At 43.1% G+C, this 23,863-nt stretch overlaps 1 protein-coding gene across 4 annotated transcripts in view; it reads right to left on the minus strand.

Moving 5' to 3' along the window:
* Positions 1-23,863, minus strand: part of VTI1A (vesicle transport through interaction with t-SNAREs 1A) — a 254,990-nt gene that overhangs the window by 172,407 nt on the left and 58,720 nt on the right. For 2 of the 4 annotated variants that reach the window (XM_075258652.1, XM_075258654.1), the window contains exon 5: positions 20,160-20,180. The exons of the other annotated variants lie outside the window; for them this stretch is intronic. In XM_075258652.1, coding sequence (XP_075114753.1) covers positions 20,160-20,180 — 21 coding nt within the window. The remainder of the gene's footprint in view (positions 1-20,159; positions 20,181-23,863) is intronic. 4 annotated transcript variants of the gene reach the window in all.

Below are 23,863 nucleotides of genomic sequence, written 5' to 3' on the forward strand. Positions count from 1 at the left end.
AAAAAGGAGGCGTTGCGCATTTAATGTGAGTGGCTGCCTTGTGAAGCGAGACCCCCGGCTCTAATGAGCCCCTGCGGATGGCAGGCAGGCAGGCGAGCGGTATTGACACACACACTTAAGTTAATACACCTAGACCAGTGTCTCGGAGCTGTAGCAGCTGGGGATGCTGACAGAATATCTCGCTTCCATCTTCAAAGCCAGGAAGTGATTAGTATGTTATCATTACCATTCAGAACGTGATTTTCCCTATTCCCTTCTGGCATAGGTGACACATCTCTGAGATGCGGGCCAGAGCAGGGAGGTAACCGCAGCCACATCAAAGCTCTCCTTGATATTTTATTGCTGGCTCGGTGTGTGTGTGTGTGTTGGCTGGGGAGTGGGCGAGAGAAGCAAATCATTAAAACAATGCATTTAGATCAGCACAGATAGAAGGTCAGGGAAGCTGCAACGCGCGGCCACTGTAATTACTTCAATCACCCCCAACATACAGGACGGGTTTATACTGAGGATGGGGGGGCCGCTTATCAGCACTGAAGACGGCGGTGGGGCCGCAATTAAAAGCAATCATCAACTAATATCAATTAGCAGCCCTAATGTGTCTCATTACTGTCAGCGATGCCGGGAGGGAAGGTTATTATCTAACGGGAGTCCGACAGTCCGGCACATGGGAGATGAGGAATACGGACTATAGGAGGACCCATAATAATAATGAGGCCAAACCCCAGAGATCTAATATGGATACCCTAATAATAGTGTGAACCCCCCAAAACTAGCTATAGATCTGGTCCTACCATCAAATCCCAATGACAAATTAACTATTGGGGTACAGGATAATGACAGGCTGATACTCGGGGTACAGGATAATGACAGGCTGATACTCGGGGTACAGGGTAATGACAGGCTGATACTCGGGGTACAGGATAATGACAGGCTGATACTCGGGGTACAGGATAATGACAGGCTGATACTCGGGGTACGGGATAATGACAGGCTGATACTCGGGGTACGGGATAATGACAGGCTGATACTCGGGGTACAGGATAATGACAGGCTGATACTCGGGGTACAGGATAATGACAGGCTGATACTCGGGGTACAGGATAATGACAGGCTGATACTTGGGGTACAGGATAATGACAGGCTGATACTTGGGGTACAGGATAATGACAGGCTGATACTCGGGGTACGGGATAAGGACAGGCTGATACTCGGGGTACAGGAGATTGACAGGCTGATACTTGGGGTACAGGAGAATGACAGGCTGATACTTGGGGTACAGGAGAATGACAGGCTGATACTCGGGGTACGGGATAATGACAGGCTGATACTCGGGGTACGGGATAATGACAGGCTGATACTCGGGGTACAGGATAATGACAGGCTGATACTCGGGGTACAGGATAATGACAGGCTGATACTCGGGGTACAGGATAATGACAGGCTGATACTCGGGGTACGGGATAATGACAGGCTGATACTCGGGGTACGGGATAATGACAGGCTGATACTCGGGGTACAGGATAATGACAGGCTGATACTCGGGGTACAGGATAATGACAGGCTGATACTTGGGGTACAGGAGAATGACAGGCTGATACTTGGGGTACAGGGTAATGACAGGCTGATACTTGGGGTACAGGGTAATGACAGGCTGATACTCGGGGTACAGGATAATGACAGGCTAATACTCGGGGTACAGGATAATGACAGGCTGATACTCGGGGTACAGGATAATGACAGGCTGATACTTGGGGTACAGGATAATGACAGGCTGATACTTGGGGTACAGGGTAATGACAGGCTGATACTTGGGGTACAGGATAATGACAGGCTGATACTTGGGGTACAGGATAATGACAGGCTGATACTCGGGGTACAGGATAATGACAGGCTGATACTTGGGGTACAGGATAATGACAGGCTGATACTCGGGGTACAGGGTAATGACAGGCTGATACTGGGGGTACAGGATAATGACAGGCTGATACTCGGGGTACAGGATAATGACAGGCTGATACTTGGGGTACAGGATAATGACAGGCTGATACTCGGGGTACAGGATAATGACAGGCTGATACTTGGGGTACAGGATAATGACAGGCTGATACTCGGGGTACAGGGTAATGACAGGCTGATACTTGGGGTACAGGATAATGACAGGCTGATACTTGGGGTACAGGATAATGACATATATTGGGGTACAGGATAATGACAGGCTGATACTTGGGGTACAGGATAATGACATATATTGGGGTACAGGATAGTGGCATTATATATCGGGGTACAGCACACTAGTCACCCGGCGGTCAGTGCCTGTGGCGTATTTGCAGGCAGAGGGTGACGGTATTTCGCTACTCCCGCCTGTACGCTATTCGCAGACATTACCGGCTGTCAGTGAGCTGCGCTAATTGTAGAATTTACTTCTCTTCGGGAGAGCTGTCACCTCCACATCTATTTTTATCATTACAGATATTGTGCAGCTTGTGTTCAATTTTATGCAAATCTGCAATTAAATTATAATCTGCAAACAATTCACAGAACATCAAACGTAAGCGCGGAGGCGATCCGGAGAGCTCCAATGCTTCAAATAATGGCTGGCTTTCTTTTTCTTTTGGCAACGTAAAGACATGAAGTCCTACAGGACATTATAGAGCGGCTGCCGGGTGGGAGCGAAGGTCGAGATCCAAGGAGGAATCAATAAAATGTCCTACAGTAGAAACCGTCCAACCGGGCAAACAAAGATGGGGAAGAATATGAAAAGTAGAAACAATACCACCCAACCAATGGACGACTCCAGTGTCAACATGTACGTTGTATGTCCTTCATGTACCACTAGGATCGGCCTGATGAATGGGGCAGAGTCAGGTAAGAGGACCTGCGGGGAGATCACCGTCCCCAATGTTCTTCATCAGTTGGGGGAGCCATTGCAGTCAGGAGAGGGTGATCATGACTCCCCCTTGCTTCTCTAAACGCCTCCTCCTTACCCGAAGTTGACCAGTCGAGAAAAGTAGTATATAAGTGAAATGTTGAGAATTCACTGCAATGTGAACAGCACTGACTGGTAGGATTGAGGGATTGAGATTGGAAAAGATCGGATTCTGATCGGCGATCCAGTAAATTTCACAATTGCAAGCGGAATCGTTTCCGGCAATATTGAGGTCAGAGGTTATCTCAAGATCGTCTCAACCCCATGCATGTATATATCATTAATGGGGTTGAGCGATCTGGTAAGATCGGATCCTGATCGGCGATCGAGCAAATTTCACGATCGGGATCGGCTGGAAAATGATTGGAAATCGGATTTTAAAATCGATCCTGAAATCTCAAGATCGGCTAAACCCCACTGACTGGTTACCCCTTCTGACGAAGACCATTGACCCTGGGTGGTCCTAAGCGTTGACCTGATCCCAGGTGTATACCAATGCCCAAAAAGCTAAGGGCTTTCTATTAGCAAAGAGGACCAAGTAGACGCCAGACCGTTCCGTCCCGGCCATTTTTCTCTGATCCTCAAGACCCCCTCTCCAGAGCCCTCACCCTTGATCTCAGACCCTTCAGTCACCTTCCAAACCCATCTGCATCCAATAACCCTTTGTCCCTCTTTTAGACACCAGTATGGAGTTCAAAAGCCTTAACGTTCCCCTCTCCAGACTCCTCGGTTCCCTTCCAAAATACTTTGCCCCCCCCCCCATAAATCATTCTCACTTATTATGTCCAGTTGGAAGATACAATCGAGCATGTTTGATCCTTCCCCCGGTATCTGCCATTGAGGTTTATGCATTTTGGCAGTAAGAACGTTCTGACTGGTAAAGCCGTAAAATAAATCAAAAACCCGATGGACCCGCAATAGGACTATGGCAGCCATCATGGTCTACAAGCTGCAAAGAAACAGTCCTGGCACCAGTGTGAGCCGAGCCGTAGACTGACTGCGGATTTCATTTACCTCTACACTTCACTTCACCAAGGTAAAGACAACAGGAGGAGCGCGGCCCCTGCGCCGGCCGGCATGAAACGAGTAGTAAACTTTAAGAACTCCCTACAAGTCGGGTCCAGGTCAGCTGGCAGGCATGGAAGACGTTGAATAAAAAAACAAAAAAAATTCCAGCTGCATACTGTCAAGGGGTGAATGGCGAGGAACATGAAACGCCGGCAGGAACGCCGAAAAAAAAAATCACCGCCCAATTTAGGGAGGTAAAGTGAACAAACAACGGGGGTGTTTTAAGGTTATTATGGAAGCCGACTGCATGGGGAAAATCTTCAAGCCGCTCGCAAACTCCTTACCTGCGTTCACCTAGCCGCCTGTCTTTCATTAGACAGAAACAAAAGGAGCAGGCAGGCGAGGAAGTGGTGGTTGTAGAGAGAGCGCGGCTTTTTATCCCCCAGATCGTTGCGGCGATGCCTTTGTACCGGCAGACAGGGAAGGTGATTTACTCTCCAGCTGAAGCTTTACACGCAGCTACCGGGAGCAAGTTCTGACGACAAGTTTTTGCACAGTGAAGCATTTGAGATTTAACTCAGCCAACGCGTTTCTTCCCATGAAGGTCCCTCTGTCAGGATTCAACCTAGATCTCAAAATAAAAGGCCGCGGTGATGCTGTGAATGGCGCGCTAGCTGGAATAGGCTCAGATTCCTAATGATAGGATTTCTTGTTGCCCCGTCCCTGTCCCCCCCACCCGCCATAGCGCTTCGCGTACGCTGCAGTGTTATTAGCACAATCCAGGTTCCTGACACCTGAGATCCACTCTGATGATTTCTACACTTTGTTTGCTTGTTCGCCAGGTGAAGCGTTTAGTGAGACGAGTGAACGAGTGAGAGGAAGACAGGCCGAGGACAAGTACAGTCATCTGAACCGGGAGAGGGGGCACATTCACTAAACCGACAAATAACGGGCTCATTCATTCACGTGTTGTTTTCTATTGGTCGGTAAATATCTAGAACAGCAAGTGAATGTCCTGGTGTCTGACTGCGAAGAGAACCAGTAATACAGTAATGATCCAATAGGGGAAAAATCAGGAATCTGAAGGAGGAAGAGAAAAAGTAACAGAAGAAAAGAATCAGCAGCAAATCCTGCAAAGGAAGCTGAAAGACTAAGATGGAAGTGGCATCAATATTAATGGGACCATAGACTTCACAATAATTCATGTGGAAGGCCGAGTCCATTTATGGATGAATGTAACAAGACTGGTGGGAGAAGAATCCAAAATATACATGGAGACTATATACAGGACACTATACACTATATAAGGAAATCAGAACCGCAATCTCATTGCCATAATATATAGGATAGAGGAGATTTTATATCAAATTCTAGTGGTTTTTTTCATCACGCTGCTAAAATACTGTCCCTTATGTACAAGAATATAACTACTATAATACTACCTCCTATGTACAAGAATATAACTACTATAATACTACTCCTATGTACAAGAATATAACTACTATAATACTACCTCCTATGTACAAGAATATAACTACTATAATACTACTCCTATGTACAAGAATATAACTACTATACTACTACTCCTATGTACAAGAATATAACTACTATAATACTGCTCCTATGTACAAGAATATAACTACTATAATACTACCTCCTATGTACAAGAATATAACTACTATAATACTACTCCTATGTACAAGAATATAACTACTATAATACTACTCCTATGTACAAGAATATAACTACTATAATACTACCTCCTATGTACAAGAATATAACTACTATAATACTACCTCCTATGTACAAGAATATAACTACTATAATACTACTCCTATGTACAAGAATATATCTACTATAATACTACTCCTATGTACAAGAATATAACTACTATAATACTACTCCTATGTACAAGAATATAACTACTATAATACTACCTCCTATGTACAAGAATATATCTACTATAATACTGCTCCTATGTACAAGAATATAACTACTATAATACTACTCCTATGTACAAGAATATAACTACTATAATACTACTCCTATGTACAAGAATATAACTACTATAATACTACCTCCTATGTACAAGAATATAACTACTATAATACTACCTTCTATGTACAAGAATATAACTACTATAATACTACCTCCTATGTACAAGAATATAACTACTATAATACTACTCCTATGTGCAAGAATATAACTACTATAATACTACTCCTATGTACAAGAATATAACTACTATAATACTGCACCTATGTACAAGAATATAACTACTATAATACTACTCCTATGTACAAGAATATAACTACTATAATACTACTCCTATGTACAAGAATATAACTACTATAATACTGCTCCTATGTACAAGAATATAACTACTATAATACTGCTCCTATGTACAAGAATATAACTACTATAATACTACTATGTACAAGAATATAACTACTATAATACTACTATGTACAAGAATATAACTACTATAATACTACCTCCTATGTACAAGAATATAACTACTATAATACTGCTCCTATGTACAAGAATATAACTACTATAATACTACTATGTACAAGAATATAACTACTATAATACTACCTCCTATGTACAAGAATATAACTACTATAATACTGCTCCTATGTACAAGAATATAACTACTATAATACTGCTCCTATGTACAAGAATATAACTACTATAATACTACTCCTATGTACAAGAATATAACTACTATAATACTACCTCCTATGTACAAGAATATAACTACTATAATACTGCTCCTATATACAAGAATATAACTACTATAATACTACTCCTATGTACATGAATATAACTACTATAATACTACCTCCTATGTACAAGAATATAACTACTATAATACTGCTCCTATGCTGTTACAGCAGGGGTATTGCTGAAGTAATGATTCTTGTTCATATTGTATCATTCATTCTTGGTTGTTTGACTTTCATACAGTGTTTTTACATATATTGTGCAATGCTGGTGCATAGACATTGATATTGTGTGCAGGGCTCTTTAAGTAGTTTTCTCCCATAATTCTCTGTTTCTGTTACTCCTCCCTTCTTGTTGCATCTTCTTCCTGGATATGTGTTATTCAGTCTGTAACCACTGAGCAACCATCTTGTAGAACTGAGAAAGGAATTGTGTTTTGACCGTATGGCATATCATCTCTCAAGGTAAAGACAAATAAACTACCTGAAGCAACTCCATTGCATCTCTCCACATGCAACCTGGGAACGCAGGGAATGAAATGTCAGCGCGTTCTGCTATCTGCCATTAGCTTACATACGGGAATTACAATCTCACATCTTCAGAGATTTCTCTAACATGCATCTGTGGCAGAATAGTCAAAACACAACTTTCTAGTTAAAACAAGCTATATCTGCAGCTCCTGCAGGATCTACAGACAGCCTGCAAGCAAGCACAGTGAGAATACAGCATAATCTGCAGCACGCCACACAGCCTGCAGGTGAGCTCAAAGCTGTCCTCCATCTTGAGCACATGTTCTCCTCACCACAGTGAAATAAGGGGCAGCGCCATCTTTATTGACATTTTCCACACAAAGGCACCATGTCCACAAGGAGCTATGTGGATTCCCCTGTCACTGCATCTGGGACAGTGCATCCTGCTATCAGGGACTCAGATGTGCAGGAAACAGACTCCATGTTTCAGGATGTACAAATTGAGCGATTAAAACGTGTCAGTAAACCCACGCAAAAGATTAGAGAGAACTTTGAAATAACTAAAGAAGAGTTCTGTGATAATCTTGATGAATTATGGCGAAGAACTGAACACTATATAGCAGCGCTCTCACGCCATGACAGTGACGCAGCAAAATTGGTCACCACACTAAACCGCTTATCTGCCGCCTATGAACGCCATCAGCGACTGTCTGCAAAATACGTCACATTCCTGAGTAACGCTGAATTTGATGATGCTATAGCAGAGCTAACTGAGAGGGAGAACCTATTCCAAACGAAAGATGCCGCAGTGAAAAACGCCAGAGATAAGGCAGAACTCCGCATCGCACACCTACAAGAAGTAAGGTCCCATCGGTCTACTTCATCCAAACATACGCTGTCATCCTCCAGATCCTCTCGTTCCAGAAGGTCAGCATTACACGATAAGCTTATTGAGATCCGTGCTGACGCAGAGGAGGCCAGTGTCAGACGGTCCTTTGCTGAGAAGGAAGCAGAAATGGCGCAAAGGCAAGCAGAGGCAAAAGCTGAAATGGCGAAGAAGGAAGCAGAGACAGAAGCTCAACTAAAAATTCTCCAAATGGAAAGGGAGGAAGCAGCTGCCTTAGCCAAGCTAAAGGTTCTTGAACAAGCATTAGATCAAGACGCCGACCTAGACTGCTCCATCCCTGCAGAAGTGGAAGACCCAGCTGACCGCACTGCCAATTATGTGCTGAAGCAATCATCTCCTGCACCGCCTGCTAAGTTACATGCACCAGCACCACTCCAAACCGACTACATGGCTGTGAAGCATCAGATGATGCCACCTATCCAGAGCAAGGTAATTTCCAGCATCACACATGCAGATCCTCCAGAAACTAAACCACAGCTCAACCCTTATGCTACATCATTTCACCCCGATTCATCTCGGCCCCATATGCCAGAGAATTTATACGTCCCAGGGATATCACAAGTTAATCTGGTGACACAAGGTGGGAGATCAGACATGTCGGACTTTGCCAGATATATGATACGCAGGGAGCTGATAAACAATAGTCTCTCAAAGTTCGATGACCATGCTGAGAATTATAGAGCCTGGAAATCCACCTTTGAAGCAGTGATCAGTGATCTTAACCTCACTGCCAAAGAAAAACTTGACTTGCTTGTTAACTGGTTAGGCCCAGATTCTGCAGAACGTATAAAGACATTGAGAGCAGTTCATGCGGGCCACTCAGAGGAAGGTCTTGCTGCGGCATGGGAGAGACTTGAACAGACTTATGGCAGTTCTGAAGCTATAGAAAGTGCCTTATTTAAGAGACTTCATATGTTCCCAAAAATCACCAACAAGGACAGCCGCAAGCTTCAAGATCTGAGCGACCTACTAAAGGAATTAGAGTTAGCCAAAATGGACCCACGTCTGTCAGGTCTGAGTTACCTTGACACATCTCATGGTGTTAATCCAGTGGTATCCAAACTACCATATGGCATGCAAGAAAAATGGGCCGACCTAGGTTCCAGATACAAAAGAGACCACAATGTGTCCTTCCCTCCTTTCTCTTATTTTTCCAGATTTATCAGTGACCAAGCTCGGAAAAAGAATGATCCCAGCTTTGACTTCACAGAATCCTCTCTACCAGCTTCATCATCATGTTCAAGGTATGAAACAAGCAAACGTAGAGACTTAAGGGGAACAGTATCTGTTAGGAAGACAGACGTTCCAATCGCTGCACTCTGCACCACCAAACAGGACACTCCTGTCCTTAAAGATAAAGACCCTAATAGTACGTGCCCTATCCACAAAAGGCCTCATCCCCTGAAAGAGTGTAGAGGACTTAGGGCAAAGACTTTGCAAGAACGCAGAGACATGCTCAAGGAGCTAGGAGTGTGTTACAAGTGTTGTGCTTCTTCAAAACATTTTGCTAAGGACTGTAAGGCTGTCATCAAGTGTACTGAATGCAGTAGCGACAAACATGTCGCAGCCATGCATCCTACTTCTTCATCTGACAACTCACATCCTCAAGCAGCATCTAAAGCCGTCACTGCGCATGGCGGGGAGCCATCGGCTCAAGTTTCAGCTACTACCACTGTCTCCTCCTCCTGCATGGAAGTATGTGGCAAGGATAATGGTCCCAAGTGCTGTGCCAAGGTGTGCTTGGTGAATGTCTACCCAGAAGGGCAATCTGAAAAGGCCATAAGGATGTATGCCATAATAGATGAACAAAGCAACAGGTCTCTAGCAAAGCCTAAGTTCTTCGAGATCTTCGGTATAGAAGGAGAAGCAATACCATACACTCTTAACACTTGTTCTGGTCGCATAGAGACTTCTGGCAGGAGAGCCACTGGATACGTTATCTCTCCAATTAACAGGAATATTCACATATCCCTACCAACGTTAATTGAATGTGACCAGATGCCTGATGATAGGGAAGAAATTCCTACGCCGGAAGCTGCATATCATCATTCCCACTTGAGACACCTGGCTAAGGAGATTCCTCCTATGGATGTGAATGCTGACATCCTGCTCTTGCTCGGAAGAGACATTCTCAGAGTACATAAGGTACGTCAACAATGCAATGGTCCACATGATGCCCCATATGCACAAAGACTTGACTTAGGTTGGGTAATCATTGGCAATGTATGTCAGGATAAGAGTCTCATGTCATCTCAAGTGAACTCCTTTAAAACCTTTGTGCTCAACAATGGACGCACAACCTACTTTAAGCCATGCCTTCATCACTATGAGGCAAAGGAACATCTTCCTAACTTAAAAAGGGCACCAGACATCGTCCCTACACCTTATGACGACTTAGGAGCCACAGTGTTTCACATAACACAAGACGACAACAGAGTAGCTTTATCCATGGAAGATAAAGACTTTATCAAAATAATGGACAGTGAATGCTTCAAAGATCAATCTAACCATTGGGTTGCACCTTTACCCTTTCGGACTGGGAGGGCCAGACTTCCTGACAACCGGGAACAAGCATTATCGAGATTCATCTCCTTGCAACGTACGCTGAGAAACAAGCCTGAGATGAAAGATCACTTTGTGGCATTCATGGAAAGGATATTCCGTAACAATCACGCAGAGCCAGCTCCACCTCTGCAAGAGCATGAAGAATGCTGGTATCTTCCTTCTTTTGGAGTATATCACCCACGAAAACCCAAGGAGATCAGGGTGGTATTCGACTCAAGTGCCAAACATCATGGCGTATCTCTGAATGACGTTCTCCTCACGGGTCCAAACCTGACCAACAACCTGGTAGGGGTGCTAATGAGATTCAGAAAGGAGCCAGTTGCCATTACAGCTGACATTGAGCAAATGTTCCATTGTTTTATTGTACGAGAAGACCACCGGAATTACCTGAGGTTTCTGTGGCACAGAGACAGTGATACCAACAAGGAAATGATTGAATACCGCATGAGAGTGCACGTGTTCGGCAACAGTCCTTCACCTGCGGTTGCAACATATGGCCTACGAAGGACTGTTTCTGATGGTGAATCAGAATTTGGAAAGGATGCCCGTCACTTTGTCGAAAAAGACTTCTACGTGGACGACGCACTCAAGTCCTTGCCCACTGCTGAGGAAGCCATAGACTTGCTGAGAAGGACTCAAGGTATGCTGTCCAGAGCCTGTCTGAGGTTGCATAAAATAGCCTCCAACAGTATTGCTGTCATGAAAGCTTTCCAGCCCAGCGATCATGCCACAGAATTCAGAGACTTAAACCTAGGCATAGACGATCCTCCGGTGCAGAGAAGTCTGGGTTTGAGATGGGACTTGTTAAACGATTCTCTTGGCTTCCAGGTTAATTGTGCAGACAAGCCGTTCACTAAGCGTGGAGTTCTCTCAGTGGTGAATAGCCTGTATGATCCACTGGGATTTGTAGCACCATTGACTGTACAGGGCAAATTCCTACTTAGGCAGCTCTCAGAGACGATTGAGGACTGGGATGCTCCACTGCCACATGACAAGCAGCCAAAGTGGGAGTCCTGGAAAGAATCCCTACATGCCTTGGACAGAACTCACATACCACGTTGCTACACTCCAGCATCTCTCACCACAAGCCAGAGAAGGGAAGTCCACATATTCTCGGATGCATCGACTGAGGCTATCGCAGCTGTTGCCTACTTGAAGGTAATCGACAACCGCACTAAAGCTCATGTTGGATTTCTGTTTGGGAAAGCTAAACTAGCCCCTAAACCTGAACATACGATCCCGAGGCTTGAACTTTGTGGCGCTGTACTGGCTGTAGAGATCGCAGATTTTATACAGTATGAGCTGGACATTCATGTGGACGATGTTCAATTCTATACAGACAGCAAGGTTGTCCTGGGTTACATAAACAACCAGACAAAACGCTTCTACGTCTATGTTAGTAACCGCGTTGAAAGGATTAGGAAATCCTCTAAACCTGAGCAGTGGCACTATGTTCCATCTCATCTCAACCCTGCAGATTGTGCCACCAGACCATCATCGGTCAGTGCCTTTGCTAAATCCTCTTGGTTAACAGGTCCAGAATTCTTGCTGAACGAAGGAAAAGAAACATCTGGTCAAGACGTCTTCAATCTTCAAGATCCTGACAACGATCCTGAGATTCGTCCTGAAGTGAGTACCCTCATCACCAGGTCTGTAAGGAGGTCCGGCCTGGACTGTCACCGCTTTGAACGCTTTTCTAGATGGCTGAAGCTTGTACGCACCATCGCAAGGTTAGTTCACATTGCACAGTGTTTTCACACCAAGAACGATAACTCTGAATGTCATGGTTGGCACATCTGTCACAAGCCCCTCTCTGCAGAAGATATTACACTAAGTGAGAAGTTAGTGATACGTAATGTACAGCAGAGTGCCTTTCACATGGAACTGAAATGTCTCCGTGACAAACTGGACATTCCTAAAAACAGCCCTATTGTCAACTTAAAGCCAGTGATTGACGAACATGGTTTGCTAAGGGTAGGTGGTCGCCTGAACAAGGCCGAGTTAGAGACATTTGAAAAGAATCCTCTCATTATTCCTGCTCACCACCATGTTACTACATTGCTCATACGGCATTATCATGAGAAAGTCAAGCATCAGGGCAGACATTTCACTGAGGGAGCTTTAAGAGCTGCAGGCCTGTGGATAGTAGGTGCAAAAAGGCAGATTGCTCGATTAATTCACTACTGTGTGCTATGTCGCAAGTCTAGAGGAAAGTTGCAGCAACAGCAAATGTCTGACTTGCCAGCTGACAGGACCAGCACTGAGCCACCATTTACCTACGTTGGTCTGGATGTTTTTGGGCCATGGACAGTCTCTGCTCGTAGAACCAGAGGTGGTCATGCTGAGAGCAAACGATGGGCAGTGTTATTTACATGCATGAGTGTACGCGCCATACACATTGAAGTTATAGAATCCATGGACACTTCGAGTTTTATCAATGCTTTAAGACGTTTTCTTGCCATCAGAGGACCAGTAAAACAATTGAGATCCGACTGTGGAACCAACTTCACAGGAGCTTGCAGAGAACTGCAAATCAACTCTGAGCCAGTTCAGAACTACTTGGTCGACAACGGTTGTACATGGATCTTTAACCCTCCTCATGCATCTCATATGGGCGGATCATGGGAAAGGATGATAGGCATTACCCGTAAAATACTGGACTGTATGCTTATGGACTCAAACTCCTCTAGGCTCACCCATGAGACTTTAACTACCTTCCTAACCGAGGTCTCCGCTATTGTCAATTCTAGACCTCTTGTTCCCGTATCTGTGGACCCGGATTCTCCTGCTATTCTTACTCCAGCGACTCTCCTCACTCAGAAGCTCGGATCTGTTCCTAGTCCACCTGAAGAACTTTCATCTGGAAACATCTATCGGAAACAGTGGAAACACGTTCAGCATCTGGCCAATTGCTTCTGGAGCAGATGGAAAAAGGAGTATTTGGCTCTTCTTCAAGGACGAAGAAAGTGGCAGCAGGTTAAACCTAACTTACAGGTGGGAGATGTCGTTTTGATGAAGGACCAGAAAGTGGAAAGAAATGCATGGCCTATGGGACTCATCTCAAAAATCTTTCCCAGCGAGGATGGTAGAGTCCGTAAGGTGGAAGTAACCATCACACGACAAGGTGACTCCAAGACATTCATCAGACCTGTATCTGAGACTGTCCTCCTGTTACCTGTCGAGGAATGAGTCAAGCAAAGAACATTGCAAGTACATTGACTCAGTTGACTCGTCACTGGACTATCCCAGGAACAGCGATATACCGTGCATTTGACGCATTCAATATTTTCAACTGTTCCTGAATACATGTTCACAGTTATTGTTATTTTTCCTTGTTTTTGCATTTTGTCTTTCAGGGTTCCAGAATATACCAGATGGACATTTATGTTAAGTAGTGAAATCCAAGGATTTCAGACGGGGAGTATGCTGTTACAGCAGGGGTATTGCTGAAGTAATGATTCTTGTTCATATTGTATCATTCATTCTTGGTTGTTTGACTTTCATACAGTGTTTTTACATATATTGTGCAATGCTGGTGCATAGACATTGATATTGTGTGCAGGGCTCTTTAAGTAGTTTTCTCCCATAATTCTCTGTTTCTGTTACTCCTCCCTTCTTGTTGCATCTTCTTCCTGGATATGTGTTATTCAGTCTGTAACCACTGAGCAACCATCTTGTAGAACTGAGAAAGGAATTGTGTTTTGACCGTATGGCATATCATCTCTCAAGGTAAAGACAAATAAACTACCTGAAGCAACTCCATTGCATCTCTCCACATGCAACCTGGGAACGCAGGGAATGAAATGTCAGCGCGTTCTGCTATCTGCCATTAGCTTACATACGGGAATTACAATCTCACATCTTCAGAGATTTCTCTAACATGCATCTGTGGCAGAATAGCTCCTATGTACAAGAATATAACTACTATAATACTGCTCCTATGTACAAGAATATAACTACTATAATACTACTCCTATGTACAAGAATATAACTACTATAATACTGCTCCTATGTACAAGAATATAACTACTATAATACTACCTCCTATGTACAAGAATATAACTGCTATAATACTACCTCCTATGTACAAGAATATAACTACTATAATACTACCTCCTATGTACAAGAATATAACTACTATAATACTACTCCTATATACAAGAATATAACTACTATAATACTACTGCTCCTATGTACAAGAATATAACTACTATAATACTACTGCTCCTATGTACAAGAATATAACTACTATAATACTACCTCCTATATACACTATTTTATGGGAGATTCTATACATTGATAATGTGGCCAGTCATAGCACAAAAACTGTGCTGAAAATTTGGCTTATACTCGAGTATATACGGCACTCAGAAACAGTAAAGCTCTACTAATTAAATAAAGAGTGGATTGACTGATTGATTGATACTATGCATATAATTACTGATACAATGTAAATGATTATAAACTGTATTTAAATATAGTTAATAATTTACATTTGTAAGCCAGAATCGGGGACAGTAACTTTCTATGTCCACAGCCCTGACCATAATCCTGCTTCCTTCAATTCCATCCTGTGCACTAGGCCTTAGTGTTCCGGGACAATTCTTCTCTTAGTTTGATCATTTCGGAGCTACAGTACAATGATTATTTCTTAGCTCCATCATCTGGACAGCTACAGCCCAATGATTCCAATGGAAAGCATGTACTGCCTCATTCTTGCTGTGGTGGCGCTATAGGTAAATTGTATACTTGTTCTCGGATTCTGGAGGTCTGGACAGCAGAATATCTTTTATTGTCTACATTTGTTGACATTCCTGTTGGTGTCTTCTTTGCCTCACTTTCCCCGGGATTGCTCCGGGCTCCGGATCCACAAGAGTGGCCACTTTATATCTCTTTATTTGTTACATTAAGATCCAAACCAGAGAAGAGGTTTAAGGATCAGAAGTAACAGAGGAAGGCCGACCCATCCGGGACATTGGGCAGCGCCAGTGTGCCGGTCCTGGTCGGGGTAACTTTCCCTTCTGACAACATAACAAGCTGTAACTACCTAGTCTGAGAGCCGGCACGTTCTACACCGGAGCCGGGAGAAGAAGAGGAGGAATTCCTTTTTTGTTCCTTGTAATTCTCATTAGAAATCATAATAGCGGCTTTTGATTACATGAAGCCGCTCCTGTTATTTGTATGAGATGAAAGGCGGATCAATGTTACAAAAGACAATGCAGATATTCCTTGTGCTTTTAACCACTTTCATATTGCAAATGATGGAAGACTTTAAAGGATGAATCGTGGACTCAGTTTCTACCCTATAATATTAGAGGGGGGAAAGAAACGGAATATATTACTCTACGAGGAGGAGGAAGAAGAAGCGAGATTTCAATAGCAAACTCAAATGGATGTCTGAAGACAATGACGGCGTTGTGGAAGAAGAGGAGAAGAGTCGGTGACAAGTCCTGGGACGGTCGGGGTCTGACCCAATCCTGGAGAATGACCGCACTCACAGGAGATGATATCCAACAGACCGGGTAATAGAGATATACAGTATAGTATAAAACGGCACTGTAGACAGTATATATACGTATACTTCCTGGACATCTCTGGGCTATTATCAGGGGGTCTGAACAGCGAGGTCCTCAGTAATGTCTGCAGCAGTCCCTTAGTCTCTACGAGGCCGCATGCTAAGAACCAGTTACTCAATAGATGTCTAACAGTCTATGCCTGTCCAGAATCCACATCCCGGGGGCCATACTGAGCTGTACTTATAGAGCAGTGCTTGCTTCTCGTTTCTCATCAGAGGGAGACTCTTATATCTCCTCTTATCAATTCTTCTGCTGTTTATGCTGCTCAGTTTTCGGCCAGATCCATCATCACTGAGGTTCATAGAAGTCTATGGAGGGGACAGTGAGAGGTCCTGGAGAACATAATCATATATATGTTTCACCAGATACGGAAGTATATCTATATTGCTATAAAACTGCTGTATGCTCTAGTATACACATGTATGTGCTTGTTTCTCTCACTGAACTCCTCCACCCTTTCCATAAACTTCGCTGTAACCAGATCTGTCTCTGGCCCATTTTTACAGATCTTTGCAGTGAATAGAGAAGTTTAGCAGACAGGAGAGGAGCAGATAACGGTGTGCTTCCATATTTACCGCTTGGGGTCTCTGGTTTGACTATAATCTGATATAGTGGTGCCATGTGGATCCTTACATAGAGGACAATCACTACATAGCAGGGCGGGGAGTCCTGTGCACTGACTCTGACTCCTCTAGTTTCCTACAGACTCTGTGGTGAGACAGAAGATCCTCTAAATCACTAAACATCTAGAGATTGATTCTTATGAAACAAAGTATCTAAATAATTACACAATAATTGCATATTATCAATATTTTGGAGTCAGTCACATTTTTCTGATTCAGACACCACCCAAAATTGGTCCAGATTCCGTCTGGCCGGGTTTTGTTCCGTCTTGGGTGTTGCTTTCAGTTTCACAGCTCTTGCTGCTTTCTCTGATATCGGCTTGTGGAGCTGCAGGTTCAGAGCGCTGAGGGTGTTCTCGATGTAGTTGCTCAGTCTCTCTTTAACCCAATGGCCTGAATGATGATACTCATATATACCGCACACATATAGGGAGAGGCCGGTTTTGTTCTGTCTCGGGGTGTTGCGTTCGGTTTCACAGCTCTTGCTGCTTTCTCTGATATCGGCTTGTGGAGCTGCAGGTTCAGAGCTCAGAGGGTGTTCTCGATGTAGTTGCTCGGTCTCTCTTTAACCCAATGGCCTGAATGATGATACTCATGTATACCGCACACGTATAGGGAGATGCCGGGTTTTGTTCTGTCTCGGGGTGTTGCGTTCGGTTTCACAGCTCTTGCTGCTTTCTCTGATATCGGCTTGTGGAGCTGCAGGTTCAGAGCTCAGAGGGCGTTCTCGATGTAGTTGCTCGGTCTCTCTTTAACCCAATGGCCTGAATGATGATACTCATGTATACCGCACACGTATAGGGAGATGCCGGGTTTTGTTCTGTCTCGGGGTGTTGCGTTCGGTTTCACAGCTCTTGCTGCTTTCTCTGATATGGGCTTGTGGAGCTGCAGGTTCAGAGCTCAGAGGGTGTTCTCGATGTAGTTGTTCGGTCTCTCTTTACCCCAACGGCCTCTCACACTGACACATGTGGGAACTACTAGGAGAGACGTTTCCTGGTGCACAACCTGCTGTGTGTGAACACTGACCTGCAGTATCCAAGGCAAGGCTACTAAAAAGAAAGCGAGTAAGCCGAGACTATGGGATCGCACCGCGCACGTATTTTGCTTGCACATAACCTATATACCAAATAGTAGAATTATTTTAATCCAAGAACATTTACAAAGTTACTATTTAAAAAATTATTCTAAATCCATTGAAACTAAGAGAGAAAAGACAAAATATATCTGGGGGCAAACTTTACGAATCCACCATTTCTGGTTTTAGAAAACTGGATGTGAACTTCATCTAAGAAAATGTTCATTAAAATGCGGCAAAAACTTTTATGCAACACAATATGTGAGACACCTCATTAAAACAATTTTGGAGCTGATGTCGAAACTTCTCTAAGTAACTTGGCTTCTCGTTTCTGAGCAAAGATCACGTAGCGGAGTCGTGTTAGTCCTCGTTTAACAATATGCAGCGCTGGATAGGTACATACCCAAAAATATGGAGGGATTACAACTTTATAAAATAAATAAATCACTCTTCACTTCTCTCTTAGGCTCCGGTCACATTTGTAGCTCTTTGTTCCTGTCCGTGGTTCAGGTATTTATCACGACAAGGACAATTATCAGGACAGAGATAAATTACAGAAAACGGACGGACATGTATATAAGACAAGTCAGGTCCTGATACAGAGGTCAATGCTTAATACTGACCCTTATAAAGAGAGAAGACCCAAACAATAAGTGCCCCGAGGGGAGACGGGTTATATACAATTATACAGCTCTCTCTCTACAAATGCAGCAGGTCTCTATGTTCTACTTTCATCAGAATCACCACAAAAGCCAAATGTGACTTATTAAAGGGGCACTCCTAGAAAAACTAATATAAGGCCTTATGCAGATTTCTGTGGTTTTGGTGCATGTGACTGTGTAGTAGCTGTAGGACAGCAGTGCATGCGGCAGAGTCCATAGTAGTGCATGCTGCAGGACCCACCGTCGCTCATGCTGCAAAATCCATTGTCACATTGTCACATGCAGGAGGACCCACAGTAGTCCATGATGCAGGACCCTTAGTAGTGCATGCTACTGGACCCATGGTATCTCATGCTGTAGGACCCATGGTAGCTCATGCTGCAGGACCCACAGTAGTCCATGATGCAGGACCCTTAGTAGTGCATGCTACTGGACCCATGGTATCTCATGCTGTAGGACCCATGGTAGCTCATGCTGCAGGACCCACAGTAGTCCATGATGCAGGACCCTTAGTAGTGCATGCTACTGGACCCATGGTATCTCATGCTGTAGGACCCATGGTAGCTCATGCTGCAGGACCCACAGTAGTCCATGATGCAGGACCCTTAGTAGTGCATGCTACTGGACCCATGGTATCTCATGCTGTAGGACCCTTATTAGTCCATGATGCAGGACCCTTAGTAGCTCATGCTGCAGCACCCACAGTAGTCCCATAGTTCATGCTGTAGGACCCTTATTAGTTCATGCTGTAGGACCTGTTAGTAGCTCATGCTGCAGGACCCATTGTAGTGCATAATGAATATCACAAGCATGCACTACATCAGCCAATATTGCAGTGAACAAAGACTTGGAGCCATTGTCCTAGATTCCTATGGCCTCCTAATCCACCTCCTACGCAGACGTACAAACTGAACACACCTGTTTAAGATAACCTTGGATGGTTTCCCATATGCAAGGATATCTTATAATAACTGTAGGGTTGAGCGATCGGGATTGGAAAAGATCGAATTCTGATCGGCGATTGCAGTTCTGATCCCGATTTTTTCCGGCGGGATCGAGGTCATCTCAACATTGGCTCAACCCTAATCATGTATATATCATGATTAGGGTTCAGTGATCGGGAAAGATGAGATCCTGATCAAGCAAATTTTACCGATGCAATCAGGATCGTCTAGAAAATGATCAGAAATCGGATTTTGGCTCAACCCTAAATAACTGCAATAACTGGAAATTGATCGAAAATTTTTGTCCGTTAGTAGAAAAGTTTAAGAGAACTAAAGCCAATAAACATCTGTATTATCCCAAAATACCAGGGGGGCAGTGATGCTCGGCCTGTGCTAGGAGACATCGGGTGAATTATTGTCCCCAAAAAAATCCCAAGCGTCCCCTCACTCTGTATGACGAATTAAATGTAGATTTTGCATTGGGAAAACACCTGGGAGGGAGCAAACATTATCGGGTGAAGTGTCACATTGTGTAATCCTCGCCTCTCCGCGCGCTGTATCCCTTTCAAAAACCGGAATGAACAAAGTCAAGGGAGCTTTGAAAGTCTATGAGTGAGTGAGTGAGTGAGTGAGTGGTGGAAAGGGGGTGGCGAACATGGAGCTCGGAAGCACTCACCTCTTCCCGTAATTTTATCAACTGCGACGAGAATGCACAAAGAGAGATAAAAAGGAAAGAGAAGGCAAGAGAGAGAGATCAGTTGTGTGACAGGATACAGAATTAACACTGACAATTTATCTGTTTACATGTTTAGCATTTACAAAAATCACAGACAAACACATTAAACGGAGCTAAACATCGTCTACGCGCCGCCACCGCCACCGCCTTTATTTCCCCCTCTTTTTTTTTTTTTGTGAGTGACTAAAGATCAGTTTCTCATACTGTCACATTAAACAGGAAAAATGGTTTGGGATTCTCTTTTAAAACCACATCTAAGACGCGATCATCAAGTAGAGGGGAATGGCTCGGTGGAACTCGGTGACAAAGGGAAAAAAAAAAGGGTTTAGCCTTGGTATTCTTTATCCTATAGATAAAATCACTGGCAGTGCCAGGGAGAACGAGGTAGGCCCGTGTGAGATAGAGTGGGCACGGCTGCCATGGTGAGCCGCCCGGTGGCTGGCAGCGCTCACGGGGTAACAGTTAAGTGGTGCAAACACCAAACTCCGTCTGGGGGTTTAGTCCAATCTGGAAAGAAGCAACTTTTTGTTTTTTTTGTTGCCTGTGGTTGGGGCTCAGCCTATTCCTGCCAGGTGCTTGTGAAGCAAATCCCAGTCTTCTCAGATTACCCTCTGTCAATAAAGCTGGGGCTAAGCACATTTATCCAACTTCTTTCTTACAACCTTCATTCTCCTTAAAAGCATTTGTTGGTCTTAATGACGACCAATGGGGACAAGATTGAGGTTTGCAGTAAGCAAATTATTGCAGCTCTGCTGCTCCAGAATAGAGTTTGGGTCAGGAGATGGCAAGCGGCGCGGCTGGAGGTTTAGGAGAAGCAGCAAAGGGGAAAAAAAAAAAAAAGAAGAAAAGCTACTGTTCTCGTAATGAATGACAGGACGACGGGAAGGTGTCTGCAAGATGGAGAGAAAACTAAAGTATTAGAAATCTGTAAATGTAATAGAGAGAGAGCAAAGTCACGAGAAGCAGCGTATAAGGAACAGGGGAGAGATGGTACACGGATTCTTAGGGCTTACAATGCAAGCCTAAAGTCACAATGTTTAAAGACTATGCTGAGGCTCTAAAGACTATATGGAGACTATAAAGACTATACTGAGACTGCAAAGACTATATGGAGACTATAAAGACTATATGGAGACTATAAAGACTAAACTGAGACGGCAAAGACTATATGGAGACTATACTGAGACTCTAAAGGCTATGCTGAGGCTGTAAAGTCTATATGGAGACTATAAACTGAGACTGCGGAGACTATATGGAGACTATACTGAGAAAATAAAGACTACACTGAGACTGCAAAGACTATATGGAGACTATAAATACTGTACAGTGACCATAAGGAGACTATAAAGACTATACAGAGACTCTAAAGACTACACTGTGACTGCAAAGACTGTATGAAGTAGTCTATAAAGACTATACTGAGAATCTAAAGACTATATGGAGACTATACTGAGACAATAAAGACTATTCTGAGTCTATAAAGACTATGAGGAGACTCTAAAGACTATACTGACACTATAAGGATGCTATAAGGACTGTATAGACTTAGCTCTGTCTATGAATAACAATTTCAATTCAGAATTGGCAACTTTGTATTTCATTTTGTGTTTGAAAAGAAAAGTTAAATAAATAACAAAATATCAATAGACAAAATGTTACAACGTCCGATTATATCTAACACTGAAGCCTGATCTCATTCAGGTCTGGATTATATTAGGAATAAATTCTCACTACCGATTTACAGCAGATCTGAATTACCTCCCTATTTACTTTTGATGTCACTTACAATTTTTATTTTTTATGTTTTGATGGCTATAAAATAGTGAAGAATTGCTTTCTATATTCATCCCTTTCCTGCACTGAACGCACGACGAATAAACTCTATGCAGCAAGTGAAAACATTGCTAGAAAAAAAAAAAAAATTAAATTTATTTTGGAATTTTTTTCAAAAAAGGGTTAATAAGAAAAACAATGTCTGTAATCATTTGCTGCCGCTCCAGAGCGTCAGACTCAGTGATCGGCCGGGTACACGGAACGGCTTTCACTTTGTGACAGATATTTATTTTCATTTTTCAGACATGCTAATTCCTGAGCGCGAGCGATGGCTTTTCGGAGCGATATTGATGAGCGCTGGAGACGCGTCTCAATGTTTACAGGCGTTGCTTGGGAAGACTTAGTCAATGATCTTTAAAACATTAGGATTTTTTTTTCAGACCCCCTACCAAAAAAAAATAAAAAAAAAATCTTTATCTTATTTGTGCTGGATGGCTGAATTTAAGCCTTTTTTTTTTGCCGGATTTGTTACTAAGCAGAGTGGCAGAATCCTTCTCCTTTATCATTGTAATCAGTGACGTATTATTCCAACTAATTAGGAGAAAAAACACGTGAAAAATTTAAGAAAAATAAAAAAAAATTAAAAAAAATAAAAAATCTCTCCCATGATACCCAATGTAAAGTCGTCAGCGCTAATTCTGATATTCCTAAACAGACAAAGATGGAAGGTTTCCTTCTGCTACTTTTACCAAAATATTAACAAAAGGGTAATTTTTTTTTTTTCCTTCTTCCCGTCATGGCGGAACTTGAGGCGAGGGGTAATCTGCTTCTTTGTAGACTTGGGGAGAAAAAAAAAATAAAATCTGGTTTGCGCTGGTTTGAGCCAGTAGAATCTCTTGTGGTTAAGCCGTCTGCTGTGACTAAAATCAAAACCTGCCGCGGCGTGTGCGGTGGGGTTGGAGGCGCACGCACGTGACTCCCCAAACCACCGAAAAAAAAAAAAAAAAACGATAATATGACGACCATTCCTGCCTGCATGCTGATAACAAATAAATGCTGAACTCTATTAAACGCCCCTTCCCTATTATCACGGGTCGAACAGACAATTTTCTGAACTTATGATGGTTGTCTATTTACTTCTCTATAAACCCTCGCCGTGCGGAGAAGAGATTTGAGCTTGCTAATGATCTTCTCTGCCGGGGCTATATGAGATGATACCGGCCTTCTTCAGATCTCGGGGAATTAAATTGACCAACTTCACCCGCCAGCTCTGTAGCTGAAGACTCGTGTACTTTGTGCTCAGCGAGCCAAATCTCACACCAAAAGGATTCGGCCGCCAAAAAATTAAGTATCTTGTGCTTGGCAAATACCGGGGCCCTAATCTGTCATTGCTTGAAATATTTACTGTGTGATTCCACTTCAAGAAATCAAGAGTTAAAATCACTAAATTATCCGGCAAGTCAAAATTAGGAAAGTCGCAGAGGCGTCATTGTAGAATATTCTGGACTCTTAGTATTGGGATTATTGTCCGATTCAAGAGAAGCAAAATGTCTCATAAACTCTCCCTATAGTTACACAGATTATGTTATGGCCAACTATTTATTACTGAGGACAAGCATTTAGTTTAGCAAAAATTGTATCTTATAGAGAAAAAAATAAAATGTAACAAATGTAATTGTAACAGCGCAAACACTGCAATCTATAGAGGCAAGTGGTATAATTGTCTATATACAGGCAACTTATGTCTATATATACTATATAGTCTGGATTTTATAAGTATGTGTATATATATATATATATATATATATATATATATATGTGTGTGTGTATATATATATATATATATATATATATATATATATACATGCACA

The sequence above is a fragment of the Leptodactylus fuscus genome, chromosome 10, assembly GCF_031893055.1.
Source record: "Leptodactylus fuscus isolate aLepFus1 chromosome 10, aLepFus1.hap2, whole genome shotgun sequence".
NCBI lineage: Eukaryota > Metazoa > Chordata > Amphibia > Anura > Leptodactylidae > Leptodactylus > Leptodactylus fuscus.